The sequence below is a fragment of the Barbus barbus genome (genome assembly GCF_936440315.1).
Source record: "Barbus barbus genome assembly, chromosome: 17".
Classification (NCBI taxonomy): domain Eukaryota; kingdom Metazoa; phylum Chordata; class Actinopteri; order Cypriniformes; family Cyprinidae; genus Barbus; species Barbus barbus.
In genome coordinates this window covers 16210663-16235627 of record NC_136745.1, presented here as the reverse complement: position 1 = coordinate 16235627, position 24965 = coordinate 16210663, and the positions used below count along the sequence as shown (strand labels likewise).

The 24965-nt window shown below is 36.7% G+C and overlaps 1 protein-coding gene across 2 annotated transcripts in view; it reads right to left on the bottom strand.

The window, feature by feature from the left end:
• LOC306883735 (follistatin-related protein 5-like) overlaps window positions 1–24965 on the bottom strand; it is a 142254-nt gene that overhangs the window by 32137 nt on the left and 85152 nt on the right. For both annotated transcript variants that reach the window (XM_079439166.1, XM_079439167.1), the window contains exons 7-10: window positions 12360–12526; window positions 7349–7469; window positions 2343–2504; window positions 172–306 (exon numbers count right to left, since the gene is read on the bottom strand). In XM_079439166.1, the coding sequence (XP_079295292.1) occupies window positions 172–306; window positions 2343–2504; window positions 7349–7469; window positions 12360–12526 (585 nt within the window). The remainder of the gene's footprint in view (window positions 1–171; window positions 307–2342; window positions 2505–7348; window positions 7470–12359; window positions 12527–24965) is intronic.

The window sequence follows — 24965 nt, the reverse complement described above, 5'->3', positions numbered from 1 at the left end:
ATATCAGGCGTCTGGAAATCTTCATCCATTATTGCATCTCCTTTTATTATTATCTAAAGTTATCTGAAGTTTATAAACTATTAACGTTCGGTCTGATGAATAATGCAAAGAAACAGGAAGTGAAGTTCCATCATAAGGACAGATGGGCTGCACTTCATGACTTATACATACACGTTTTCCGAGCGGAGTCCTCCACAAATAGAGAGGAGATGTCCTCGTCCACTCCCGCCTCGTTACGGGCAATGCAGGTATAGGCGCCGGTGTCCTCGAAATGGACGTTACTGATGTGCACCTCGCTCCCGTTAGCTGGAAAGGGAAAAAAAAGTATGAAGGAAAGCCTGAAGTGAACTTTTCCACCATCACTTCTAAATCACTTGAGACAGAAACGGCTCTATTTATGTAAGTTCTTCTAATGGGATGGTAAAAATGTGTTTGATAACGGCTGAAACATTTATAGTGTTCTCAAGTTGTCATGTTAGCTTTAGTCTGAACAGCTGACTTCGGAGGAAGGTTTGTTGATGAGAGGCCCCACAGGGGGGATTGTGGGATTGAGTACAGATCTAGATCATGACAAACACGTCAATCACTGCTACAGTGCAACCAGCAGGCATCACAGCTATATAAAGCTTCTTCAGAATGACAAGATCAACATCTGCTAGTGTAAAGATATGGGTTTTTTTTATTCAATGTGAAATCAGCTAGTGTAAAGCTTTTGTTGAGAACAGAGAACTGTAGTGTCATGAGACTTGGGAATTATAATTCAGAAGTGGTTATATCTTTATCCTGACAGAGTTTTCTTATTTAGCGTTCCATTAACCACTACTGAATCTACAATGCCAAACAGACCAGAATGGTCGGATTACACAGTGAATTACTCTTATGAGTCGGTTCTTTTTAGGGGTTTAAACACAACTAACTGTGGGACTAGATGTTCATAAGACACCATTATGCATTTGTCAGTAGTTTTTTTATTCAAATGCACAATACAATGTTACCACATTTTCAAAAGTTTGGGATTTTCCAGTAAGATCTTTAAATGTTTTAGAAAACATATTTAATAACATAATATCTAATATAATAACAAAACATCTAAATATTATGTCTAATGCCAATAAAGGCTGCATTTATTTGATCAAAAATACAGTAAAAACAGTAGTAATGTGGAATATTATTACAAAAAAAGTTTATATATATATATATATATATATATATATACAGCTTCAAATGTAATTTATTCCTGTAATGCAAGCAGAATTTTCAGCAGCCATTACTCCAGTCTTCAGTCTCATATAATCCTTCAGAAATCATTCTAATTTGCTGATTTGCTGCTCAAGAATCACTTATTATTATAAATGTTAAAAACAGTTGTACTGCTTAAAATTTTTGCGCAAACATTGATTGACATTGCAAACAAAAACACTTTTTTTCAGGATTTTTTTTTTTTTTATGAACACAAAGTTGAAAAATCATTTAAATTTGAAATCCTTTTGTCTACTCTGACTTTTGATAAATTCATTGCATCCTTGCCAAATAAAAGTTTAAATGTGACCCTGGACCACAAAACCAGTCTTAAGTCGCTGGGGTCTATTTGTAGCAATAGCAAAAAATACAATGTATGGGTCAAAATTATTGATTTTTCTTTTATGCCAAAAATCATTAGGATATTAAGTAAAGATCATGTTCCATGAAGACATTTAGTAAATTTACTACCGTAAATATATCAAAACTTAATTTTTGATTAGTAATATGCATTGCTAAGAACTTCATTTGGACAATTTTAAAGGCGATTTGAATTTTTTTGCATCCTCAGATTCCAGATTTTCAAATAGCTATCTCTCGCCCAAATATTGTCCTATCGTGACAAACCATACATCAATGGAAAGCTTATTTATTCAGCTTTCAGATGATGTATAAATCTCAATTTCGAAAAATTGACCCTTATGACTGATTTGTGGTCCAGGGTCACAAATATAAAAGAGCAAACAGTATTACTACTATCACAAAAATTTGAACGGTAGTGTATACTTAATGTCACCTCTAAAAAGACTGAAAAGTCATTAAAAAGTCTTTATTATCATCTTTATTATTAAAATAATCTATAAATAACATTTGGCAGTGGAATTGCATTTTCTTTCCAAATATTTATTTCTTTAACAAACTAAAAGCCTCTTGAATAGGACCATTAGGAACCAGAATCAAAATGATTTAATTCTTTATGTTTCCCATTCATAATTGTCTTATAGCCTACAGTCTTTTCGTGTCAAAGTGTCCTTTCTGTGCCATTAGCAGCTTTAGCAGTTTCAGTCATAAGAATGAAATGTCCAATGGTTATTTGTTTGTACCCTGAAGTGTGAGTTGTTTGGAGAGTTTTGTGGTGATGTCCATGCCGTTCTTCAGCCATGAGAGTTGTGGGTCGGGGATGCCCTCAGCGTAGCATCGCAGACTGGCTGTGACCCCCGGCTCGCGTGCCTGGCTCTCTGGATACACCCGGATAACAGGGGGCACTATGAAAAAAACAGAAGAAAGGACAGAAGTGTAAGCAAAGTGAATGAATCAACAAATAAACAACATCCTGAATGGTTAGAATAGCAAAATATAAAATAAATTTTTTTCCTTTTATTTACAAGAAAGTATTTGTATGCCCTTTTGACATTCAAATATCCTTTATGCCACCAAATCATCACAGAAACGCAAATGAGCTTGAGAGGATGGTTGCCAAGTTGTCATTAATTATTAAATAAAGATTACTCTTAGAAAAAGAAAAAAATACAAGCCAAGCGTGATAATAAGAACAATAATTACACGTATCTGTATTTAACTAGTTTACTTTATTTAGAACTCTATATGAGAGGAAATGTTTGGACAGCAGTGGCGGGGGCACCATTTTGTAGCACGCGAGGGGGTTGATTTAATGAAATGCTTTGCCTCAAGGCACAGGGAGTAGAGTCTGAGTCTTAAGCTCCCTGGGACTCAGACTATTTACTGTAGAGTTCAACTCACAATTGGAAAGCAGAAATCATTTAGTGTAAAAATCGCAAGCTCAGGCCCTTGTGGTGTTCCAAGATCAGCTCATTGGTAATGAGCAGATTATGATAAACAGTAAACCATGTGAAAACAAAGCTATGCATGATGGAATTGTAGGAAAACATATCAGCATATCTTTGATGAGTTTGAGAAAGAAAGAGTAACATATCTAATATCATTCTAAATGCGCATGTTTAGAAATCAATATTTTATCATATTTAGACTTTAATATTATAAATGCAGCTCTCCATTTAATAAATATAAATGGGGAACTGGGGATGTCAAGCTAAAAAAAAATGATTTATAATAAAACTTTTTATAATATGTACACTGTAAAACATTTCAGACCTCCCAATTTTCTAGTGACTGATTACATCTAAATTTTTCCATTGGCCCAATTTAATTTCTGCTAACTGAATTTTATCAATTGTGGCAACGGTCTGTTAACATTGGCTCAATGAGAAATAATATGTTGAGCCAATGGAAAAATTTAGATGCAATCAATCACTAGAAAATTTGAGTTGGGAGGTCTGAAATTTTTTATAGTGTATAATAAGTATGATATAAAAGAACTCATATATACAGTATCTCACAAAAGTGAGTACACCCCTCACATTTTTGTAAATATTTTATTATATCTTTTCACGTGACAACACTGAAGAAATGACGCTTTGCTACAATGTAAAGTTGTGAGTGTACAGCTTATATAACAGTGTAAATTTGCTGTCCTCTCAAAATAACTCAACACCATTAATGTCTAAACCGCTGGCCACAAAAGTAAGTACACCCCTAAGTGAAAATGTCCAAATTGAGCCCAATTTGCCATTTTCTCTCCCCGGTGTCATGTGACTCGTTAGTGTTACAAGGTCTCAGGTGTGAATGGGGACCAGGTGTGTTAAATTTGGTGCTATCGCGCTCACTGGAAGTTCAACATGGCACCTCATGGCAAAGAACTCTCTGAGGATCTGAAAAAAGAATTGTTGCTCTACATAAAGATGGCGTAGGCTATAAGAAGATTGCCAAGACCCTGAAACTGAGCTGTGGTCGACCAAAGAAGTTGAGTGCACGTGCTCAGCGTCATATCCAGAGGTTATGTTTGGGAAAGAGACGTATGAGTGCTGCCAGCATTGCTGCTGAGATTGAAGGGGTGGGAGGTCAGCCTGACAATACTCAGACCATACGCTGCACACTGCATCAAATTGGTCTGCATGGCTGTCGTCCCAGAAGGAAGCCTCTTCTAAAAATGATGCACAAGAAAGCCCGCAAACAGTTTGCTGAAGACAAGCAGACTAAGGACATGGATTACTGGAACCATGTCCTGTGGTCTGATGAGACCAAGATAAACTTATTTGATTCAGAAGGTGTCAAGCATGTGTGTCGGCAACCAGGTGAGGAGCACAAAGACAAGTGTGTATTGCCTACAGTCAAGCATGGTGGTGGGAGTGTCATGGTCTGGGGCTGCATGAGTGCCGTCGGCACTGAGGAGCTACAGTTCATTGAGGGAACCATGAATGCCAACATGTACTGTGACATACTGAAGCAGAGACTGGGCCGCAGGGCAGTATTCCAACATGATAACGACCCCAAACACACCTCCAAGACGACCACTGCCTTGCTAAAGAAGCTGAAGGTAAAGGTGATGGACTGGCCCAGCATGTCTCCAGACCTAAACCCTATTGAGCATCTGTGGGGCATCCTCAAACAGAAGGTGGAGGAGCGCAAGGTCTCTAACATCCACCAGCTCCGTGATGTCGTCATGGACTGCAGTGGCAACCTGTGAAGGTCTGGTGAACTCCATGCCCAAGAGGGTTAAGGCAGGGCTGGAAAATAATGGTGGCCACACAAAATATTGACATTTTGGCCCAATTTGGACATTTTCACTTAAGGGTGTACTCACTTTTGTGGCCAGCGGTTTAGACATTAATGGCTGTGTGTTGAGTTATTTTGAGGGGACAGCAAATTTACACTGTTATACAAGCTGTACACTCACTACTTTACATTGTAGCAAAGTGTCATTTCTTCAGTGTTGTCACATGAAAAGATATAATAAAATATTTACATAAATGTGAGGGATGTACTCACTTCTGTGAGATACTGTACATATATACTTTATTATAGTAATTTATTATATATAAAGACTCTCCATGGTTGTTTCTTATTTATTTACATACTTGTGCAGTCGAACAGTTGTATAGACACAATATCACACTCACAGCCACACAATGCCGCTCCATATCAGCAAGGCTGTGATTCCCTACAGCACTCGGCCGGCAGCCTCATGTCTACGGCTGCTCGTGTGATATTGCTTATATATATATATATATATATATCACTTCAGTCGTATATTGTTCATACAATTCAAGTGTTTTGAAGCCATAAGAAATAGCTGTGTGAAGACTAAACCAGAATTTAGCAAATTTTACGCCAAAACTCTGTAGCCAAAACTCTGATATGACCAAAGAAAAAGCCATATGGACTTGTTCTTTACTAAGCTCAACCTAGAAAAGATAAAAATCCTTACAAAATGACTTTTCTTTCTGTATGTAGATATCTGTGTGTGTACCTGTATCTATCTTTGTGTGTATTTTATTACCTGGGGATCGACTTGAGATTGTCCCCTGTGTGAAACGCATCAAAGCTGACAGCTCTATCACAAAATTCTCATGGCTCCTTGTCTCCTCCAATCTCCCTCCTTTTATTCCTCTGCCCTCATTCTCTTTGTTTTCCTCAGTGTTGATTTTCTGTGAGAATAAGCAAGTGTCTTGGCTCTGCAGCGTGCAAGTCCGCCATCACTTGACCGGATAAATTCTCTGTGTGTATTTGTTCCTCCGTGAAATTGAGAGTAAGATTTATTAGTTTATGTTTGTCTTTGTCTCTCTTGGTGTGCGGACGTGTCCAATACATGCGTCAGTGAGAAGTGTGTGTTATTCTGGAGCTTTTGTATGTGCGTCAGTGCTGATGAGCTTTCAGTGTCCTCGATTAGAGTTTCCTCTCCATTTCACCACCTCTGAGACTCAGCAGGTCTCTGTGAACCTGTCCGACCCCTTTCATTTTTCCAGCTAACACTGCTCTCATACACCTGTGTGCTCTTTAGGGTCTTTAAAAATGACATAAAATGACACCCACACCCACACCCACTAATATATATATATATATATATATATATATATATATATATATATATATATATATATATATATATATATGCTTTCGATGGCCGATAGTGAAATGAATTGCTTTTATCGGCGGATACTGATTGTTGGCCGATACATCGGTGCATCTCTAATTTCAATCCCTGAGAATCAGGAGGATGCTAAAACTCCCTTTGACCTTCAGAAGAAAGTAACCCCATAGCTGCAATGAAATTATGAAAAAAGCATGTGTGTAATTATAGTACTTTATTATTATTATGCATGCATCTGCATTGCATGCTGTAATTACTATGTGACAATAATATTTATAAATATTGACTTATATTATAAAACTTGTTATAATAAATTAGTGCTGTCAAACGATTAATTGCGATTAATCGCATACAGAATAGAAGTTTTTGTTTGCATAATATATGTGTTCTGTACATTTATTATGTACATAAATACACACACATACAGTATATATTTTGAAAATATTTACATGTCTAAATTTATATTCATATAATTTATATTATAAATATATTTAATATATAAACAACCAATTTTTCTGAAATAAATACATGCGTGTGTTTTTGTTTATATATACAAAATAAATATACACATCACACATACATATATTATGCAAACAAAAACTTTTACTTTAGATATGATTAATCGCAATTAATCGTTTGACAGCACTATTATATATATATATATATATATATATATATGTATATTATAAATGTATATATTGTTTAGAATTTAAATATAGCTTTTTCCCCTTTATTCTGTTAAATACTATTCATTGTTTCTAAAACGTTTATAGAAAACACAGATATAACTTTCTTGGATTAAACATCATTGTGTGGATCACAAAATATTTTATCTATTACTTTTGACTTAATTATTATAATAATATATAATAATTATTAAAGCATGGAATGTGAGTATGGTATACAACATGCCACATAATCCGAGATGATTACAATGTATGTTGTCAATCTGTACTTAAACTCACTATCATTGTACTCGCATTGAACAGAAATATTGAGTGAGCTACAGTACAGTGCATGTTTAATTTTTGATTCCATTCATTGTTTCTTTAAATCCAACGCTCATTATTGTACAGCTCTCTGGAAAGCTTGATTGTGAATGGTCAATAATGCAAGTAAATGTGCTCGTACATTACATACCATTAACCTGCAGGGTGTGCGTTTGGAAAAGCTGCTCGTAGCCATCTGCATGGCAGGTGTAGTTGCCCATGTGCGTGGTGGTCACCTTGGTAATGTACAGTGATCCATCATCCCCGAAATCCTGTTAAAAATACACAAAACTTCCATCACCGTGACCTTACAGAGTGAAAGATTATGACACACAAGTGCAAACAGCAGCCCAGAGCTGGAAATGTCAGAGTGTACCCCTATAATCAATGTTAGCTTGAATGCATATATCTGCAAATAAAAATGTGGAAGCGCAATCAAGCATCCAGATACAGGACTGCAGAGAGAAAAGAGAGCAGCTTGCGGTGATACTCTGTGACACAGTGAAAAGAAAACACTGAGGGACTGAGAGAGAAAGAAAAGGAGAATGAGGACAGTTAAAAAACAGGGTAATCAATAGGAGCAGATTGCAGCAGACATTTGCATCAATTCTCCTGCAGGCCGTCATTAAAGCTCTACACACACCATTTATTCTCCCCACATACTGCTTCTGAGAAAAACAACAAACTTAAAGATACAGTTCAGCCAAAAATCTACATTTTGTCATCATTTACTCACCCAGCTGTTTTGTGGATGGCTTTCTTACTTCTGCAGAACACAAAGGAATGAAAATATTTTTTTTTTGTCCAAATAATGAAACTGACTTTCATTGTATGGACCAAAAAAAAAAAAAAATCTTTGTGCTCTGTAGATGAAAAAAAGTAATACGGGTTTTAAACACATGAGAGTGAATATATAATAGAATTTTCATTTTTTGATGAACTCGCTCTTTAAAATGGGAGCAAGAGAGAAATTGAGCCAGAGTGTATTTACGCAAATATTAAAGAACATGTAACTGAAAGTGGAAATTAGGTCTACCAACTGAAAAAAGAATTACATACAGAAAATATGCAAATAATTAGGGCTGCTAACCGATAAAAGAATTATGACAAACAGACCAAATGCAAATAATTGCATTTGTTATTTGCTAAGAAAAGCCCCCAAATGAACATACACTACTGTCTGGGATTACATGAAGACGACATAAACAGATCCAGAAGAACTGTAGCAACATCTCCAAGACAGTTCAAGAATCCTACCTGCAAAGCTACCTGAAAAACTATGCGCAAGTGCACCTAGGGCGAAACCTGCTTTAAACGCAGTGGGTGGTCACACCAAATGTTGATTTGATTTAGTTAATAGATAAAGAAAATGTATTTCTTTAATTTTGAAAGCACCCTCACTTTACAGCATTTTTACACAAGTTTGGATTTAGTCTGTCTCAGTTTTTTTTGATTGTTCATTATCATTCCAGACAGACTGGAGGTTGGTGAGATGTGGCTGTGGCTGTGGCTGTTGTCAGACTCCTTCTGCATACTGGATTATTACAATTAATGTGAACGGATATTTCCTACCGACACACTAGAGCACAAGACATAACTAACTGACTTTAAACCATTTTTTGTTGATGAAAATACTAATGGCCTAAGACTTTTGCTCAGTAGAGTAATTCAAAGGCATTGTGGACACTATTGTACCAGACAAAAGTAATAACTAGACATTAAAACTACTGTTTTTACATAGCCACATAGTTCTAACAGCACAATCAATGAAGAACGGTAGTTCGGTTGTGTTAATATGCCCCAGTAAGGATGTAAAACTCTGCTCACTATAGGCTATGACCTTGATCATGCAAATAAACAAGCCCCTTTCCCTACAATGTGCTCTTAATGAGTGAAAACAGCAGCACAGAAAGAGCATTTTAAAAAGAGGCAAAACAGAGGAGTCTCTGAATATGAAATAAAACGCACCAGTCATTTGAAAGTCTAATCATAAGAATAGAAAAAGAGAAGAATCAGTGCGTAAAGCAACAAGCAGCATCAGAGACAACAAAGGCTAAAGAGAAACGCCATCAATGTCCAAACAAAACCCCATGAAGCTAATGTATTCAAACGCCATTGTTTTTACAAGGTCAACTGGCTTTTCCTGACATCCTGATGCCCAGGAACGCAGAACTATTCCTTCAAGGACGATTCAGATGGTTCCGATTAAATATGTTAATTTTGATTTTATTAGGCTGCAGAATGATGCAGTACGACTGTAAAAACTTGTACACTCACATGTATGCACACAAAGCCAGTGAATATGGGAGAGATAAACTGCAAATGGTGATGCTACTAACTTACACTTATAAGTAGCATAACAATAACTCCGTTTTCTACTTAATGAGTGCCAATGTAGAATGATGGTACTGTACAGTACTGGTTTTAACGTGACATTATATTGTGCATGGAACTTTAAAACCGAACAAACTGAGGCAATAATCAAAGGCACTCTCTCTCTCAAGTCCTGTTGGGAAGTGTGATTCATCTATCTATGACAATCAGTTCATTCAGATTTGAAAAAAAGACTCATTTGATTCCATGTGTGACATTTTCCGTGATTTTACAGCTATATATTTAGTTAATGTTGCCGTTTCTATATAATTACTATAATTTCTAACCTAATGCAATTGTATTTAGTTTAAATTGATCAGTTTCAACATATTTCCCCAACGCTGGTTTTACACTATAGTGTATTATATAAAGGATATGATTTACGACAAACCACTGCAAAATATAAGGCCAGGATATGGCATCGTAACCCTCATGGTAAATGAACAGAGAAATAGGATGTCTTGAAGAAGCGCTGAAGAGTGCAAACCACCAGCTCCTTCATTTCCCTTGACTCTGAACCAGCTCAATAGTGCAGGCACCTTAACCTGGTCTTCAGATTTATGAGACAACGAGGGTTAATTGTGGTGTTAGAAGTGATTAGCTTCAGGGTTTTCTGACTTTAGCATCTTAAAGGTATGCAGGCCCAAAACATGAACCTACCTGAGAGGGGATATGTAGAAAAGAAATCAATCCAAACAAAAACATTTCAGTTTCAAGAATGATTTTAGGTGCAAAAGTGAAAATGTCAACATGCAAAGATAACGGCTGGTTTTCTATTGTATCATTTATCTTTTTGATTAATGTTGAAAGGGAAATACACAATCTGGATGATTACAGTGTGAGACTATATGCTAGCTCAAACAATTCTTCCTGCTGATCCTTAATAATGCTGTACCCACAGTTTCTTCTTTAGTATCCAAATCCTCTTCTTTTGTTTTAAGTATTCAGTGAGCGGTTCATAATAATGGCCATGTGGTGGTCTCAATTGTGTCCCATGACGCAACGCTCAGCAAGATCCCTCATTTTCAGCAAATTAATGTGCGGAAGATGCTTCCTTAGATGAAGACGGGATTCACTAAACTTAACGAAATTACCTCTAACTATACTTGGATTAATGAGGTTCTCTCTGACAGCAGACAAGAAAAAATGAAAGAAAAAAGGAAAGAAAGAAAGAAAGAGAAAGAAAGAAAGAAAGAAAGAAAGAAAGAAAGAAAGAAAGAAAGAAAGAAAGAAAGAAAGAAAGAAAGAAAGAAAGGGAAATTTTCATAATAAAAATAAAAATTCACTGAATCTATAGTGAAGTATAGATGGGGGCAATATTATACCTCCATCTATACTTGGAAATAAAATAAAATAAAATAAAGTTCATGCAACATACCTTGACATGACAGACTTGATGACATTACTGTAAGTGATTTGGGAATGCAGGATACTTCAAAGGTACATGAATGTTTTTCTGCATCTTCTGGGTTAGTTCAGCCAGCTCTGTTGTCCTAAAGGATTGTCTGTGACTTTTAGAGCTACTGACATTTAAACAAGCTTTCCTCTGAGTTTTTAGATTATTCATGTAGATGCTACTGTTCCGTCTGGCTTATATTGGGGTAGGGACTCCAGGGTAAAGGTTCTAGAGATGGATCTTGGCAGCCACAGACTCCTTCCTCATTTAAAGGCTTCATAAACTTTTAATATATTAAAGATGACACAAAATCTAGTTTTGACTCAATTGACGAATACCCCAGTGAGCCAAGATTTTGGCTGGTCAAATATAAACACTCTTAATAGAAATAAACACACACTGTAACAAAGAAGAATGAACAGATTTACTTGACATTATATTCTGCAAATTAAAAAAAAATAAATAAAATGAAAGTCAAGGACAATGGAAATGTTCATGATAAAATATTGTTAAGATAAACAGTAGTGTTTTGGGAATACAAATTTCCTTCTTGGCAGACAGCAAGCTCACAAACTTATATCCATAAATATATTGAGCACTTTAATGAAACTGTATTCATTTATGTTAGACAGACTACATTTCTTCCATGCAGCATATTCCCAGAGAGACATACCATATTCTCTATGCTGCTTTCATTTATTTAAGTACTTCTGTTTAATTCTTTTCTTAACCGTTCTTTTCGTCTTAAATGACTTCATTTCATATTGGCTCAATCAAGCATCATAAAAAACTGCCAAACCCATTTAGTTTCTCTTGAGTATGTTCTCTCTCAATCCTCATTTACACTAATGTTCTTTCTATTGAGTTGTAGCTGTGTTGAGTGATGTTGCGTTACGGTGTGAACATTTAAAACATCACTCATATCTCAATTTGGTATCATGGGGCCATATTCCATCAGCCTGGGTTGGTTAAGGTTACTGTAATAAATATATATTACAGCTGGAGCGTGGCACAACTGTAAAACATCTGAAAACTCAGAGACTTATTGTGTTATTTATGGGTTTCTTTTGTGAAATCCCACCTGGCTTCCATCTCTTTCTTGAATGTTAGTTAAATCGAGCTGAAGGAACATTAAGAGAAATGAAGCGAATTAGATTGAACATCGAACGATCCCACACCATGTCAAATCATTTCAAAACAAGGCCGCTGCTGAATGTGCGTTTGCACTTGTGTGTCAATTTTTTGGCTTGAAAGTGCCGCCACTTGCTTTCAGCAGCTTTAAAAAGGTAGCTGATAGAAACGCTTTCCAGATGGCTTGTACATACACACACTCGACTGGATAAAAGCAGAGCGTGACAGAGATGAAATAAGATAAAAGGGACACGTCACTCACGTTAATGTCCTCCAGCTCCAGCATGTTGAGGGCATGGTTGTTGCGTCTCCAGATGATTGGCGGCCGCTGGTCTCCTGTGATGGCACACGTGAGCACGGCGCTCTGACCCACCGTTACCGTGGTGACGCTCAGCTTCTGGTCTTCAGGAAGACTGAGCTGATAGACCTCTGCGAAACAATGAAGAGAGAGTGGGTTAATATCAACTTTTCCCCCCACTTGGTTTTTTCACATGGTGTCCACATCAGCCATTCAAATCTATTTCTAGCTCACTTTTGTTCACAGAAAATTATTTGCTATTTCAACAGTGCACCAGCAACTGTGGCTACCCCTGATTTCTAGTGAGAATGTCAAACTGTTCTTAGATGCTGTCACGAATCTGGTTCGTGGTCTTTTGTCCAACTGCCTCAAGCGGTCGCCTCTCCATCATATTGACTCTCACACCACGCATCACATTGGACTGCATTTCCCATCATCCATTGCACTGACGACACACAGCTGTATTCACTGATCACACAATCACACACCATACATAAACCATGGACTTCCTTTCACAGATCGCCGAGTATTGTTCTGCGTATAGCACTCCCCTAGTGCTAGCTGCCTTACCGAGCCATTCTGTGTTTTTCTGTTTAGTTCCAGTATTGTTCTGCATTTATAACTCTGCTAGTTTTAGCTGCGATACGGAAACCACTTTGTTGTCATAGTCTTGCCTTGTGTGTTTTTCTAGTGTTTTGATTCTTGCCCGTGTTTCCTGGATTTACCCTTTGCCTTGCCGTTTGGACTCTGTTTGCACCTCTCTTGGACTACTGCTCGTATACCTGGATTATCTCTCTGCCTTGCCCTGTTGGATATTGTTCGCCGATCGTTGACTCTCTCTAGCCCTAGGATTGTTCTGTGTCTTGCCCGTACCATACCTGTTTGCCGTTGCTTGACCCTGCCTGTTTTTTGACTATGTTTATTAATAAAAGCTTGCACATGGATCTGCACGTCTCACGTCTCGTTCGCCCCGTTACAGATGCCACATTACTGGTGTGAATATCACTTCCTGTGACACCTAGCACTTCATTAAAGCAATGTACTGTACTGTTACAAACAAGTCTAGTGTAAACGGACGTTTAAAAGACGGCATCTTGCTTTGGAAGTTGGGCTGGTTTAGTGATAACAGATGATAACACATTTATTACAAAGCACTAATTAAAGTCTACTGCTGGTGATGTTATAAGATTTTGCTTATGATTTTATATAGTATACTCAGTTAATTTTAGTTAACGATAACTTTTTATAAAATTACTAAAACTAAAATAAATTATAATTATAACTATATAATAACCTGTGTGTGTGTGTGTGTGTGTGTGTGTGTGTGTGTGTATATATATATATATATATATTAACTTAAAATAAAAGAGCACTTAAATAATACTATAATAACACTGCAATGAACTTGTTGTAATGTGTTATGGGATTTTCTTCACTGTTAAACATGCATGTTAACTTGCATTAGAATTTGACCAAAAATGATTTACTGTATCATACTTCATGTCGGGAAGCATGCATGTAATGCCTTAAAATCCTGCTTACATAGACATTTCACTATAGATTTTGGACCTAATCATGTGTCCAACAAGCCTTTGAATTTTTCTGGCTCTGAAATGCCACCAACCACCTTCCCCTGTATACAAACAAACACACACCTGGAGCGGAACTAAGATAACAAACAAACCCCTGACCCCCAAATCTATTTATGAGCCCCATCAATCAGCTTCCGACGAGTCTGAAATCTGACGAGCATCTAATACAGCTGAAGTCGCTGTACTGCCCAAGGCAAGAGCTAAAATGACTTTACACTCTGACTCACAGCTTCATAACACTCTTTATAATGATGGTGATAGGTTTTGCATTACTTGAAGCATGCGTCTCCTGATAGTTTCACCGTTTTGAAATTAAGATTTTAATGACAGTAGGAAATAACGGCTGCTCCTACAAGCTCAGAAGAAACGCCAACCATACATGACAGTTCATTATGACGGCTTCTTTTCAACTAAAAACTATTCAACTTAACATTTAATTTGAATATAATTATCTCCTCAGCCGAAACTTAATGTCATTCAGTCATAAATAGGATAGCTGTTAAAAGATCCTTGTATATAATTTCTTAGTTTTTATACAGTATAAAAGGAATAACAGAGCCAGGTGCCAAACATTTCTGGCGGTCTAATTAAGGTAAAGTCTCTTCATTTGCTTTTCAGTGGAGCTGTACCCTGACCTTTTGGGTTGACCGAGGCCACCTACTCATAAATCAGACAGCGACCAGCCTTTAAATGAGACAGATCAGAAAAATGACAAAATGAGGTTGCCAAAAAAAGAAAAAAAAACTTCAACCCTCAGTAACTGTCTATTAACTTAACTAAACTTTCCAGTAGCGGGGCAGCAGCTAATTTAATGTAACCCCCCCCCCCCCCCCCCACACACACACACACACATTCTGGGTGATATTTTGTTTCTTATTAAATACAGAAATATTAAAAAGGAAAAGCCCTCAATAAAGCAGAAAAATACTTCAGATAAAAATAAACATTTAAAAGCTTTATTTCACTCTATAAAACATCAACATCATAGACATTTTTTTTTTTTTTGTCTTGTAGTCATGGGCTTACAGCAAACTAATTTAACTACTTTAAATAATGACATGCTTGTAGCCTTGTAGTTTTAAAGCAGCTTCCACAATAAAATTGCTCTAAATCTTGATTGACTTGATCTCCTTCCCATGATCATGTTAAGGACATCTAAAATGGTTTTTCCCAGGTATTTTAATTGCATTCATGCATAGAGAAGCACACAAGTGGAAAACATAATCAAGCCAAAGCAAAACAAATGAGTACATGGGTTGGGGTATCTCAAATGATTATGCAATTAAAGATCCAGGGAATTATAACCAGCTTGCGCACAAGACAAACATGCCTCTCGCCTCGCAAACAGCAATTTTGGATTTCATCGCTGTGCTCTCATTTAAAGCTAATTTACCAAATTAGTCGGTAATGTCTCTTATTCATTGTGTTACTCTCAGCTCATATAGTGGATAACAGCAGTGTAGCGCCGATGCACCTTTAGCAATCCTCATTTAATATCAGATTCATACCGCATGGCACACTCTCTGCGTTCATTAGGGAATTCTTCTGTGGAACAGTTATGAGAGAGAGGATCTGAGAGAATGCACAGTAGCACAAGTGCATGAGCATCAGTTTTCATGTATTTATCCAGAGATCAGGTCTGTAGTACAGTTTACTCATTTCCAAATCTCTAAAGACTTCTAAAGCCAAATTTACACTGCAAGGGCGACACATACTTTAAGTGCTTCTGAAGCGCCATTTAAAGGTCTTTACGCACTGTTTAATGCTGCTCAGAGGTGGCATAAATGCATTTACAACACAGTAAATTGCAACTATATATGTTGATACTAGGAGATGAGGTGAGTCAGTGCAGGCATAATTTAGTGTGGCTTTTAAGCAGCTTTGCATCTTTACAGCAGGCACAGAGCAGCACTAACTTGTCAGTTGTCTAATTTATAGTGCAAAGGTGGCATAGAAGTTGTAGGATATCAGAGACCGAAGCAGACAAAGTTAAGATTCGATCAGAACATCGAAACCTGAGGAGCCGAAATTCCACAGAGGCCCAAGAAAACAGTACAATGTCATAAATCTGTCCAGATCCTAGCGCCAGCCCGTCTGAAGAAAGCTTAACCAGCAAACCTCTTTCACAAAACAGCTTGCAACATTAAGACAAAAGAACACTTATTGATAATTCCAATTCAGGAAGGAGATTGTCAAATTTGGGGGCAAGTAAATAAGGTCTGTGAAAGAAATCACGAGCTACAGACTTTCTTGGGTTGGTCTCCCACATACAAGACAAAGAACCAGACTGAAATTCCTTTGTACACAGAGACTGTCATTTTCATATGCACCTACAATCTTAAAAGGCTTTCATTTTCATTTGAATGAAACTAACCATTTTTATGCATCACTCAATATTATGTATGTAACCCACACATTAGACTATCATGTTTTAATCAAATATTATGTATGTCTTTTTAATCATTATTGAATAGCTGAAGGATTAATATTCATGTTTGGTATGTATGAGTTTGACAATTCTAGCTTGAAACGTTTTTTCCAATTGATTCTTTGTCAAATGTATCATATTCTGGTTATAGAAATCACATCCAAAATTATACTTTGCAAGAGTGTGTAAAATTCGGACCATGTGCTGAGTTATGATGGAAGGAGCACCCCTAGCTAAGATAATAGCCTATCTGATTGGTCAAGACACCAGAGGGGATGTGTCCAGAAGCCGAGTTTAAAAACTCAGGACACCATAAAACCACTCTCGGTTCTCTCTTTTTTTGCTTCAACTTTTGCCACCGCGTTTTGACGCTGCCTTTTAGCGCTCTCTGAGCGTGCTCTGGCCTACATGCCAGTGGCTACTTAACACCACGATGAGAAGAAAACCCACCTAGTCTCTTCACATCCCTTTATTCTTTTACTTTAATTTATTTTATTTTCCGAAAGTTTTGTGTACTCAGTTAAGTTTTGCCGCCACACCTCGTCTTCAAGTTCAACTCGAATCTGTGACCGCCTCAAAACTTCTACCAGCCACAACTCCGCATTCTCAGCCAACGCCCAACCATTGGCTTCCCAAGACGTCACTTCACGACTACTGAACTCTCAGCCAATCAGCAACTTCGGGGAATCCCCTTTCCTGCAACGAAGGGAATCCTTTAGCAAAGCAAGCAAGTAACCTCCAGGTTCTAATTGAATTGGTGCATTTAATACCAATTTTAGCCTCATTGAGAAACTCAAAGCAAGTGTTAAATAAGTGATTGACGGTTGTTCAGGTCTATGCAATAGCACATATTGCTGTAAACTTAAGATTTCACATGTTCATTCTCTTAAACTCATCCTTTCCTTACTTTCTCTCTTTCTGCAATGTGTGCATGCTTGTGTTCATGTGTTAGATAAGTTTATGTCTTAGGTTTATATAAATAAAATCTTGTTTATATTGAAAAGAGAAGTATCGTGTGTTTTGTGCTTAATCTGCCGATCCTGTTACTGTGCTATTAAATAGTGTTTTCACTATATTTTGGATTTTAATATCCAGTGCAGAGTTGATGTTATATGGCTTGGTCAATGAATCAGCCGTGAAACAGTGAGTCTGTTCAAATTCCCTATAAAATCAGAAATGATTCTCTTTGAGCTAAATTAAACTATTTGCTTTAAATTACATATTACGTTTTAAGTGCTTCTGCAGTGGCATTTATATGTCTTTACACTTTTGACAGTTTTTACTGCTGCTCAGAGGTGGCATAGATGCATTTACACAGTAATTGCAAGAATATACTTTGATACTAAGAGATGAGGCGGGTCAGTGCAGGCATAATTTAGTCTGGCTTTAATGCAGCATTGCATCTTTACACTGAATACAGAGCAGGCATAGAGCTGCCTTAACTTGTCGTTAAAGTTAACATAAAAGTGCTTCTGAAGTGGCATTTATGACATCTTTACAAAGCTATGTGCCTGCTCAAAATTCTGTTTAAAGATGTAATGCCACATAAAAGCCAGAATAAATCAAACCAGCTCTGACCCACCTCAGCCCCTAGAATGGAAGGATACAGCTGTATTTAAATCTGTGTAAATGCATTCATGCCACCTCTGAGCAGAATTTAACAGTCTGTATAAAAAAATACCTAAAGGCAACAACAACAAAAAAAACACTTTTGTGCCACCTTTGACATTAGATGTGTTTATAAGACTGATTAATGCTGCTCAGTGGTGGCAAAGATGCATTTACTTAAAAATGACAACTATATACTTTGAAACTAGGGGTTGAGGTGGAACAGAACATGCATAATTTAGTCTGTCTTTTTTTTATGCAGCATCTTTACCATTTATCTTTACACAGATTTTTGAGCAGGCACAGAGCAGCCTTAGTCTATACTGGGATTTTTTAAACCAATGTATTAATGCAAGGATCATCATTTGATTGTGAAGCCTGCCACTTTGTTGTTGCTTACAGTACAAAGGTTCTGGGGTCCAATCTATAAAAATATAGTTTTATTATAATTTTTTTTATTATTATTTTAATTAACCAAAATCACTGTTCTACAACAGGGTTTGTAAATTAGGAGTGAGGACTTCTGCATTTGCATTAAATTCAGTAACAGAACAGACAGTGAACCATGGAAAACGTAGACAGCATGTATTTTAGAGCTGCATTTGACACTGTTGTTTTCCCCGAATGATTACGAACACAACAACTTTTAGCAAAAACTTCCCATTCCAGCACCACTAACACATGAGCAAAAAGACAAAGGCGAATGGTTTCATAAAGTGGTGTGCACAAAGATAAACTCTTGCTGACTTCCCAAATTGGGGCATTTAGAAAAGCATGGATAAATGAAAGAATACTGTGAGCAATACAGAAATACCAACTTGAAAACCTAGAATGAATTGGGGGAAACCAAGAAGGCAATGTTAAACTGTAAATTTCCTGTGCCTTATCGAGGCAAATCTATTTATTCCTTTCCTAATCACCTGACACCTGTCAACCAACCATTTTATGAGTGCTGTCAGCTCATGAAGTCTGGAGTAATGGATGCTGAAAATTCAGCCTTGCCATCACACTAATAGAATCACATTTTTAAATATATTTAAACATAACAGACTTATTTTAAATTGTAATAAAATTACAGTTTTACAGCGTTTTTGATCAAATACATTTAAACTTTCTTTCAAAAGGATTTAAACAAAATCTTACCGACCCTAAACTTTATATTTATATTTTTCTATGCAGGTCAACTGAAGACTTATGATAACTTTATAGGTTAAAATATCCAATGGGCATTTTTAATTGAACACAAATACAAATGGTGCTGTTTCACGTCCCTTATGGACCTTCTATTATAGGTGAACTGTTTTCAAATAAGTCTAAACTCTATTTAGTGTAGGCTACCCAGTCTCTTAATCTTTTTATTGTCATTGGCAAAAAAAATCAGAACTCTACTGAATGCAATAAATAAATCTTGAATTGAAGTACAGCTTCTCATCAAAGCAGGACATGTGTATGTGTGAGTAATATCCTGACGTGAGTATCTCTGGCATTCAGTAATATCCTGCCTAGCCATTCAATTACATTCTTTTGTGTCGTAATAGATTTGGAAATTGCCCCAGGACAAGCCACTGCGTTGTACAATTCCCTGTAGGATTGAAAGGCGAACACTTTTTTCAGAACAAGGAACGCAAGAGAGAAGACGAGTATTTGTTAATGTGTATGTCAGAGAGGGAAACAGGAACAGAGAAAGAGTCTATTTTATGGTATGAAAACACTTGGATGAAGCCTAAACAAATATGGTGCACTGATAATCGCGCAAGATCGCGGATGATGTAAAAATATTATGGAATCCTCAGTCAATGTTTGTGATTAATGACAGTACATTATAAGTGGAGGTTTTGCCCCCTCATTTACAGCACATGTAGCAGATAAGTAGACTCTCCTTCAGGGCTCGACCATCTCTCACAGCAGCAACATGGAGTTTTGATTTAGTTCACACTCTTTCCCAATACAGAGCGGTGATGCTTCTACAGCAGGAAGAGCTAAATCAAAACAGGTATGAGAAAGCCTATGGTCACTCAACAACAAAATATGGTTGTTACAGTTTTTTAGAGTGTTAAATACAATTCTGTTCACAACCAGTTTGGCCACAAACGAGTGATAAATGCATTCTGTAACCGAAGTGACTGTGTTAAACATTCAGGACTCATCTAAATGGAAGGTGAAATATATACACAACCAATCAAATTTTTGATGTCAGTAAGATTTTTAAAGAAATTACTAGTTTTATTCAAGGATTGACTAAATTGATCAAAAGTTATATATAATGTTACAAACAATTTCTATTTTAAATATATCTTACCTACTTATTAACAGAAATGTAATATTTTAGCTAAAAGTGGCAGTCCAATTTTATATAATTTATTCAAATTTTCACTTTTTTTTTACATCCAAATTCCAACTGCAATTCTGCAACCTGTTTTTGACTTTAATTTAAATTATATTCATAAATTGAACTAAAATGTAAAAGGCATTATCAAATGTTTTAATGGCACACAACCCTGGAAAAATCAGGACAATTTGGAATCACAAATGTTAGTAAAAACAAGGTAAATGCCAAACACTGAAAACCATAGAAATATCAACATTTTTGAAATGTAAGGATAGATTACAGTATATATAAATACACAAAATACAATATATAAGCTCATACAGAAGCAACAAAAGAGCCTTTCCAACAAGCAGCAAAGCCGTCAGAGGTCTTCAATCATAATTACCAGCTGCTCTCCCATCAAAAGTTGTGCTCTGCTCTCCACCCCCATCCACTAGTACATTTATGAGCCCGCAAGGCCTCTGTGATCGCTGCAGAATCTTTTAAAAGTGTTGCGCATTGAAGTCAGATGGAATAAAACCTTTACTGTGACCCAATCAATGTGAGAGACAGGCAGTAATAGAAGCTGAAGAAAGGCTGAGACTTCACACCACCTGTGAAAAACACCATCTCCATTGCACTTGTCAATAGGGACGCTACAGCCCCACTCATATTAGCATGCCATCACACTACATGTACTTCTAATTGGGCTAATTGTGGCTCATATACAAGTGGGACTGTGCAGAAAAAAGTGGGATAAACATGTGGTTAAATTTGATAAATTAAAGTACATTTCACACCATATTACAGTGCTGTGAATTAGTTTTTTCCATCTCTCTCTGTCTAAGTTTCTACCTTCGTTTTTTCTTCACTTCCCATATGGCAATCTTTAAAAGTCTGTATTGCCTTTCACTGAAGTCAATTTCGTTTCAATTGAGGCCCTGTTTCTTATCACACAAATCTCCATTGCCAATGATATTGACCGGCTCCTGTATTTCTCTGTGTGTGAGTGTGTGTGTGCGCATTTGTCTGTTTAGCAGACAGAGCAGGTGGACTGACGTTCTCTCCGGAGGCATATCAGCCTTGACAGATGAAAGCAATGGCATTGTGGGCTGGCGTGGCGTTAAGTAATTGCCTTCTGACTCCACTGGGGGATGTAAATAGTTTGGAGCATGAAGCATACAGATATGCCAATTGAACAAACCAATCATGACAAAGAACCACGTAGATGCACCAATCACAAGTAGGAGCATAAGTAAACAAGGGTCAAAGGCAGAAAAAAGACATAAAGTCTGGAAGATTTGCCATTTTTAACCTATTGCTTTCAAAACTCTCCCAAACAATACATACAAATTTTTACAAACAAGTAACTTTACAAAAATTAGCATATTAGACATCATAAGAAAGCCCCAGTTTTGTTTAAATGCTTCAGCAGAATAATTTAAAAGGTTTGATGAATTAATAAATCTTAATTTTAACCTGGACATACTGTACTACATCCACCATGTTGTCATTGTCATGTGACCTGCCAGTGTCAGTTGTGGCAATTGTGTCTACTATATAGTAGAAAAGTATGCCATCTCAGATAAAACCAATGTCAATCAAGCCATATTTTGTTGTTGTTGTTTTTTTTTTTCTTTAAAAGCCTTGAACTGCACAGATTCATAAAAAAAAAAAAAAAAAATTAAAAACTGACTAAAAGCATGGCATGGACGCATGGCAGGACAAGCTTGCAATCACGATAAACACTCAGATTTGGAAAAATGTCATGTATAAATTGATGCTAAAATCATATGCAAGACATTACCAGTCCAATTGTCCCCCATACCCAGAGCCTGTGAGATTCATGCATGGCGGGAACCGAGCCAGATGAAAAACATGAGTATACATTAATTGCCACTGCATGGCTATGAATAAACAAGCCACACATTTAGCCTTAAATGTGTGAACTACTCAAACTCTTGAGGAAAAATGAAAATGCTCCCTAGAGCCAAAGGCAAGAGCTGGAATCTGAGTAAACACATTTAGCATGTCTCAAAAACCTCTCATAGACCATGTGCTAATTGCTGCGATACGGAATCAAGAGGGCATGAAGAACCCAGACAGCATCTTTAAATAATGTACTTAGATGCAGTGCAATTAGCAGGTTTTAAGGCTGTACAATTTACCTACACATTGCATAAAATACCTTTTAGATTATCTTGCCCTCCATCGTACTCTGGAGAAACTAGAGACTCTCCAAACTAAAACTGGACAGTTTCATGCTTTCATGGCCTGCCAACCTTCATCAGGACTGAGATCTATACCCATGTGACTGATGTACTCCCAGACCTGGAGAGTTTGAACAACACAAGTCAGCACTGACAAGCTCTGTTCATTCACACATCAGTAAATCCCATCAGGCCAGATTCAGCCTTCCTTATCGTACCAGAGAATACTAACTTCATCAGAGCGAAGAAACCAGAGTGTCTACAAAACCATAGTGTACTTGCCTCCCAAATCAGACCACCCAGAACAAGATTATGCAAGAGTGTCTGAGTTATTAAAGTGAATTAAAATGATTAATGATTCATTCAACAAACTATTGTTGAAATCACAAAAAAATAAATTCATGTTATTTACAGATTATCAGTTGCAAATCTCTCATCACAATATCTTGCAACACAGACCATTTCAGATCAAATGTCACAACGAATGATGCAGGAACATAGCTGCTCTATTTCTGAATTGAAGGTTGGCAGGCTACTGTATATTATTGACTCCATTTTGTAATACATTATTGATGGGCTGTACAATTGGCCACAGTTTTTTTTTTTTTTTTTTAATTTAACTGTAAAAGACATTATTATTGCAATTAATCAGTTTTTTTTTGGCTGCAGGGAAAGTGTTTGTTTATGAATTGCAATGCATAATATAATACACAATATCTTGAACAAGATTAACGAGTCAATGCATGAATCAAACAGAATGCCAGCAATCTCTGATATAGTTCATTTGCATTATTTTGTATTATATCGCTGTATGTGGACTGAGACAAATTACAGAGAATGGTGAGATTGCTCACAGTAACATTAACCTCTCCATCTTGTCTACACTTAACTATAGTATGTCACAGAAGACAGATCACTGCCTTTACTCCAATCAAAAGTTGCCACATTGCATCAATGCTTATTTGCATAATGGTACACTTTTCTCAGCTCAACATTTTTTGGAGTTGCTTCGATGCTGCAAATCGCTGTCAGTGTGAATGCCCCTGAACAGGATCAATGACTGACAAGTGCCCATGTCATGGAAAAACAAGTCAGGATCAGGTGAATGTGAGAAGCTTATATCTCTGGGTAAATTGCACATTGAAGGTCGACCCGACTAAACAAATGCACATATTCACACACTCTGTGGCAAAGCAGCAGCTCACAGCATGAAACCTATTGCTGATGGTACAACAAGCATGCGCTGTTTATAAAGTAGTATTCTTCAAACTTTTAAAGAAAACATTTGTTCAAAGTGTCAGGAACTGAATAGAGACAATGTGAAAGTGCTCGCTGAAGGCATTTGACAGAAGGTCTTGTTATCTTTTTATCCTTAAGTTTAAAAGAAAATTGAAAGTAGCAATACAATTTGGTTTCTTTGCCTGTAGGGCTGTTCCCATATCGCCTAACCTCCCTCTGAGATTGGTGAAAGGGCACAGGGGCAGACTGAGGCTGTCATTTTCATTCCACAACCTTCTACTTCCTGTCTGAAAAGCTGCTTTATGCTCAAAAACCCAGAGTGTAACAGTGGGATTCTTGCAAAAAGGCTTCGATTGAGAGAGCATTATTGTCTCTTTTTTATCCCTTCTAGAACCACACGTTAAATATGTCAGCCCTTGCTGAATGTCAGTGCAAATTGACTCAAATTGAAATGTCAGAGGAAGATGAGACTAAAAAGGAAAATGAGACATAGCAGACGTGTTGAATGTTAGTGTAAAAGGTTGGAACATTGCTATTTTCCTCATTTAGCCTGCAAGCTTTACTTTTACTCAGAATCTTTCAATATGTGTCCTTTCTTGTGACATAAGGGATGTCTTAGCCTTCCATTGGAATTTGTATTTTATTACCAAGAACTCAAGGCTTTTATCTATATTGGGAACACTAATTTATTCTCTAATGGGATAGAAATTCCATAAAATGTTTCTACAAAGAGCCTAGAAATAGAATATAGGAGCAAAAGCGCTAAATAAGAAAAGATGACCTTTGTTATTAATGGATTTCTATATTTTGATTTATTATTTTTTTAATATTTGTTTTTAAATGAAATATACAATATTGCTCAATGTTTAGGGATACAATGCATACGATGCACAAGACTGTAACTGTAATTAACTGTATTTTTTATTTAATGGATGCAGCCTTCGGGAGCATACAAACTTTAACATTAAAAAATAAAGCTAACCAGTGGACTGTCTCAGCTCAGTGAAGTCAGCCATGTCCACCTCTTCAACATAAAACATCTTTTATTGGCTTGATCCCTATAGGCAATCCATTGAGTCTGGGCATTCATCTACTTTAGCAATATAACTTAGTTTCCAGAATGACACAAATTCTCTATAACAAATGTTACTTGCATCTTGAGTCATGTAGTTAATTAGTGTGCCT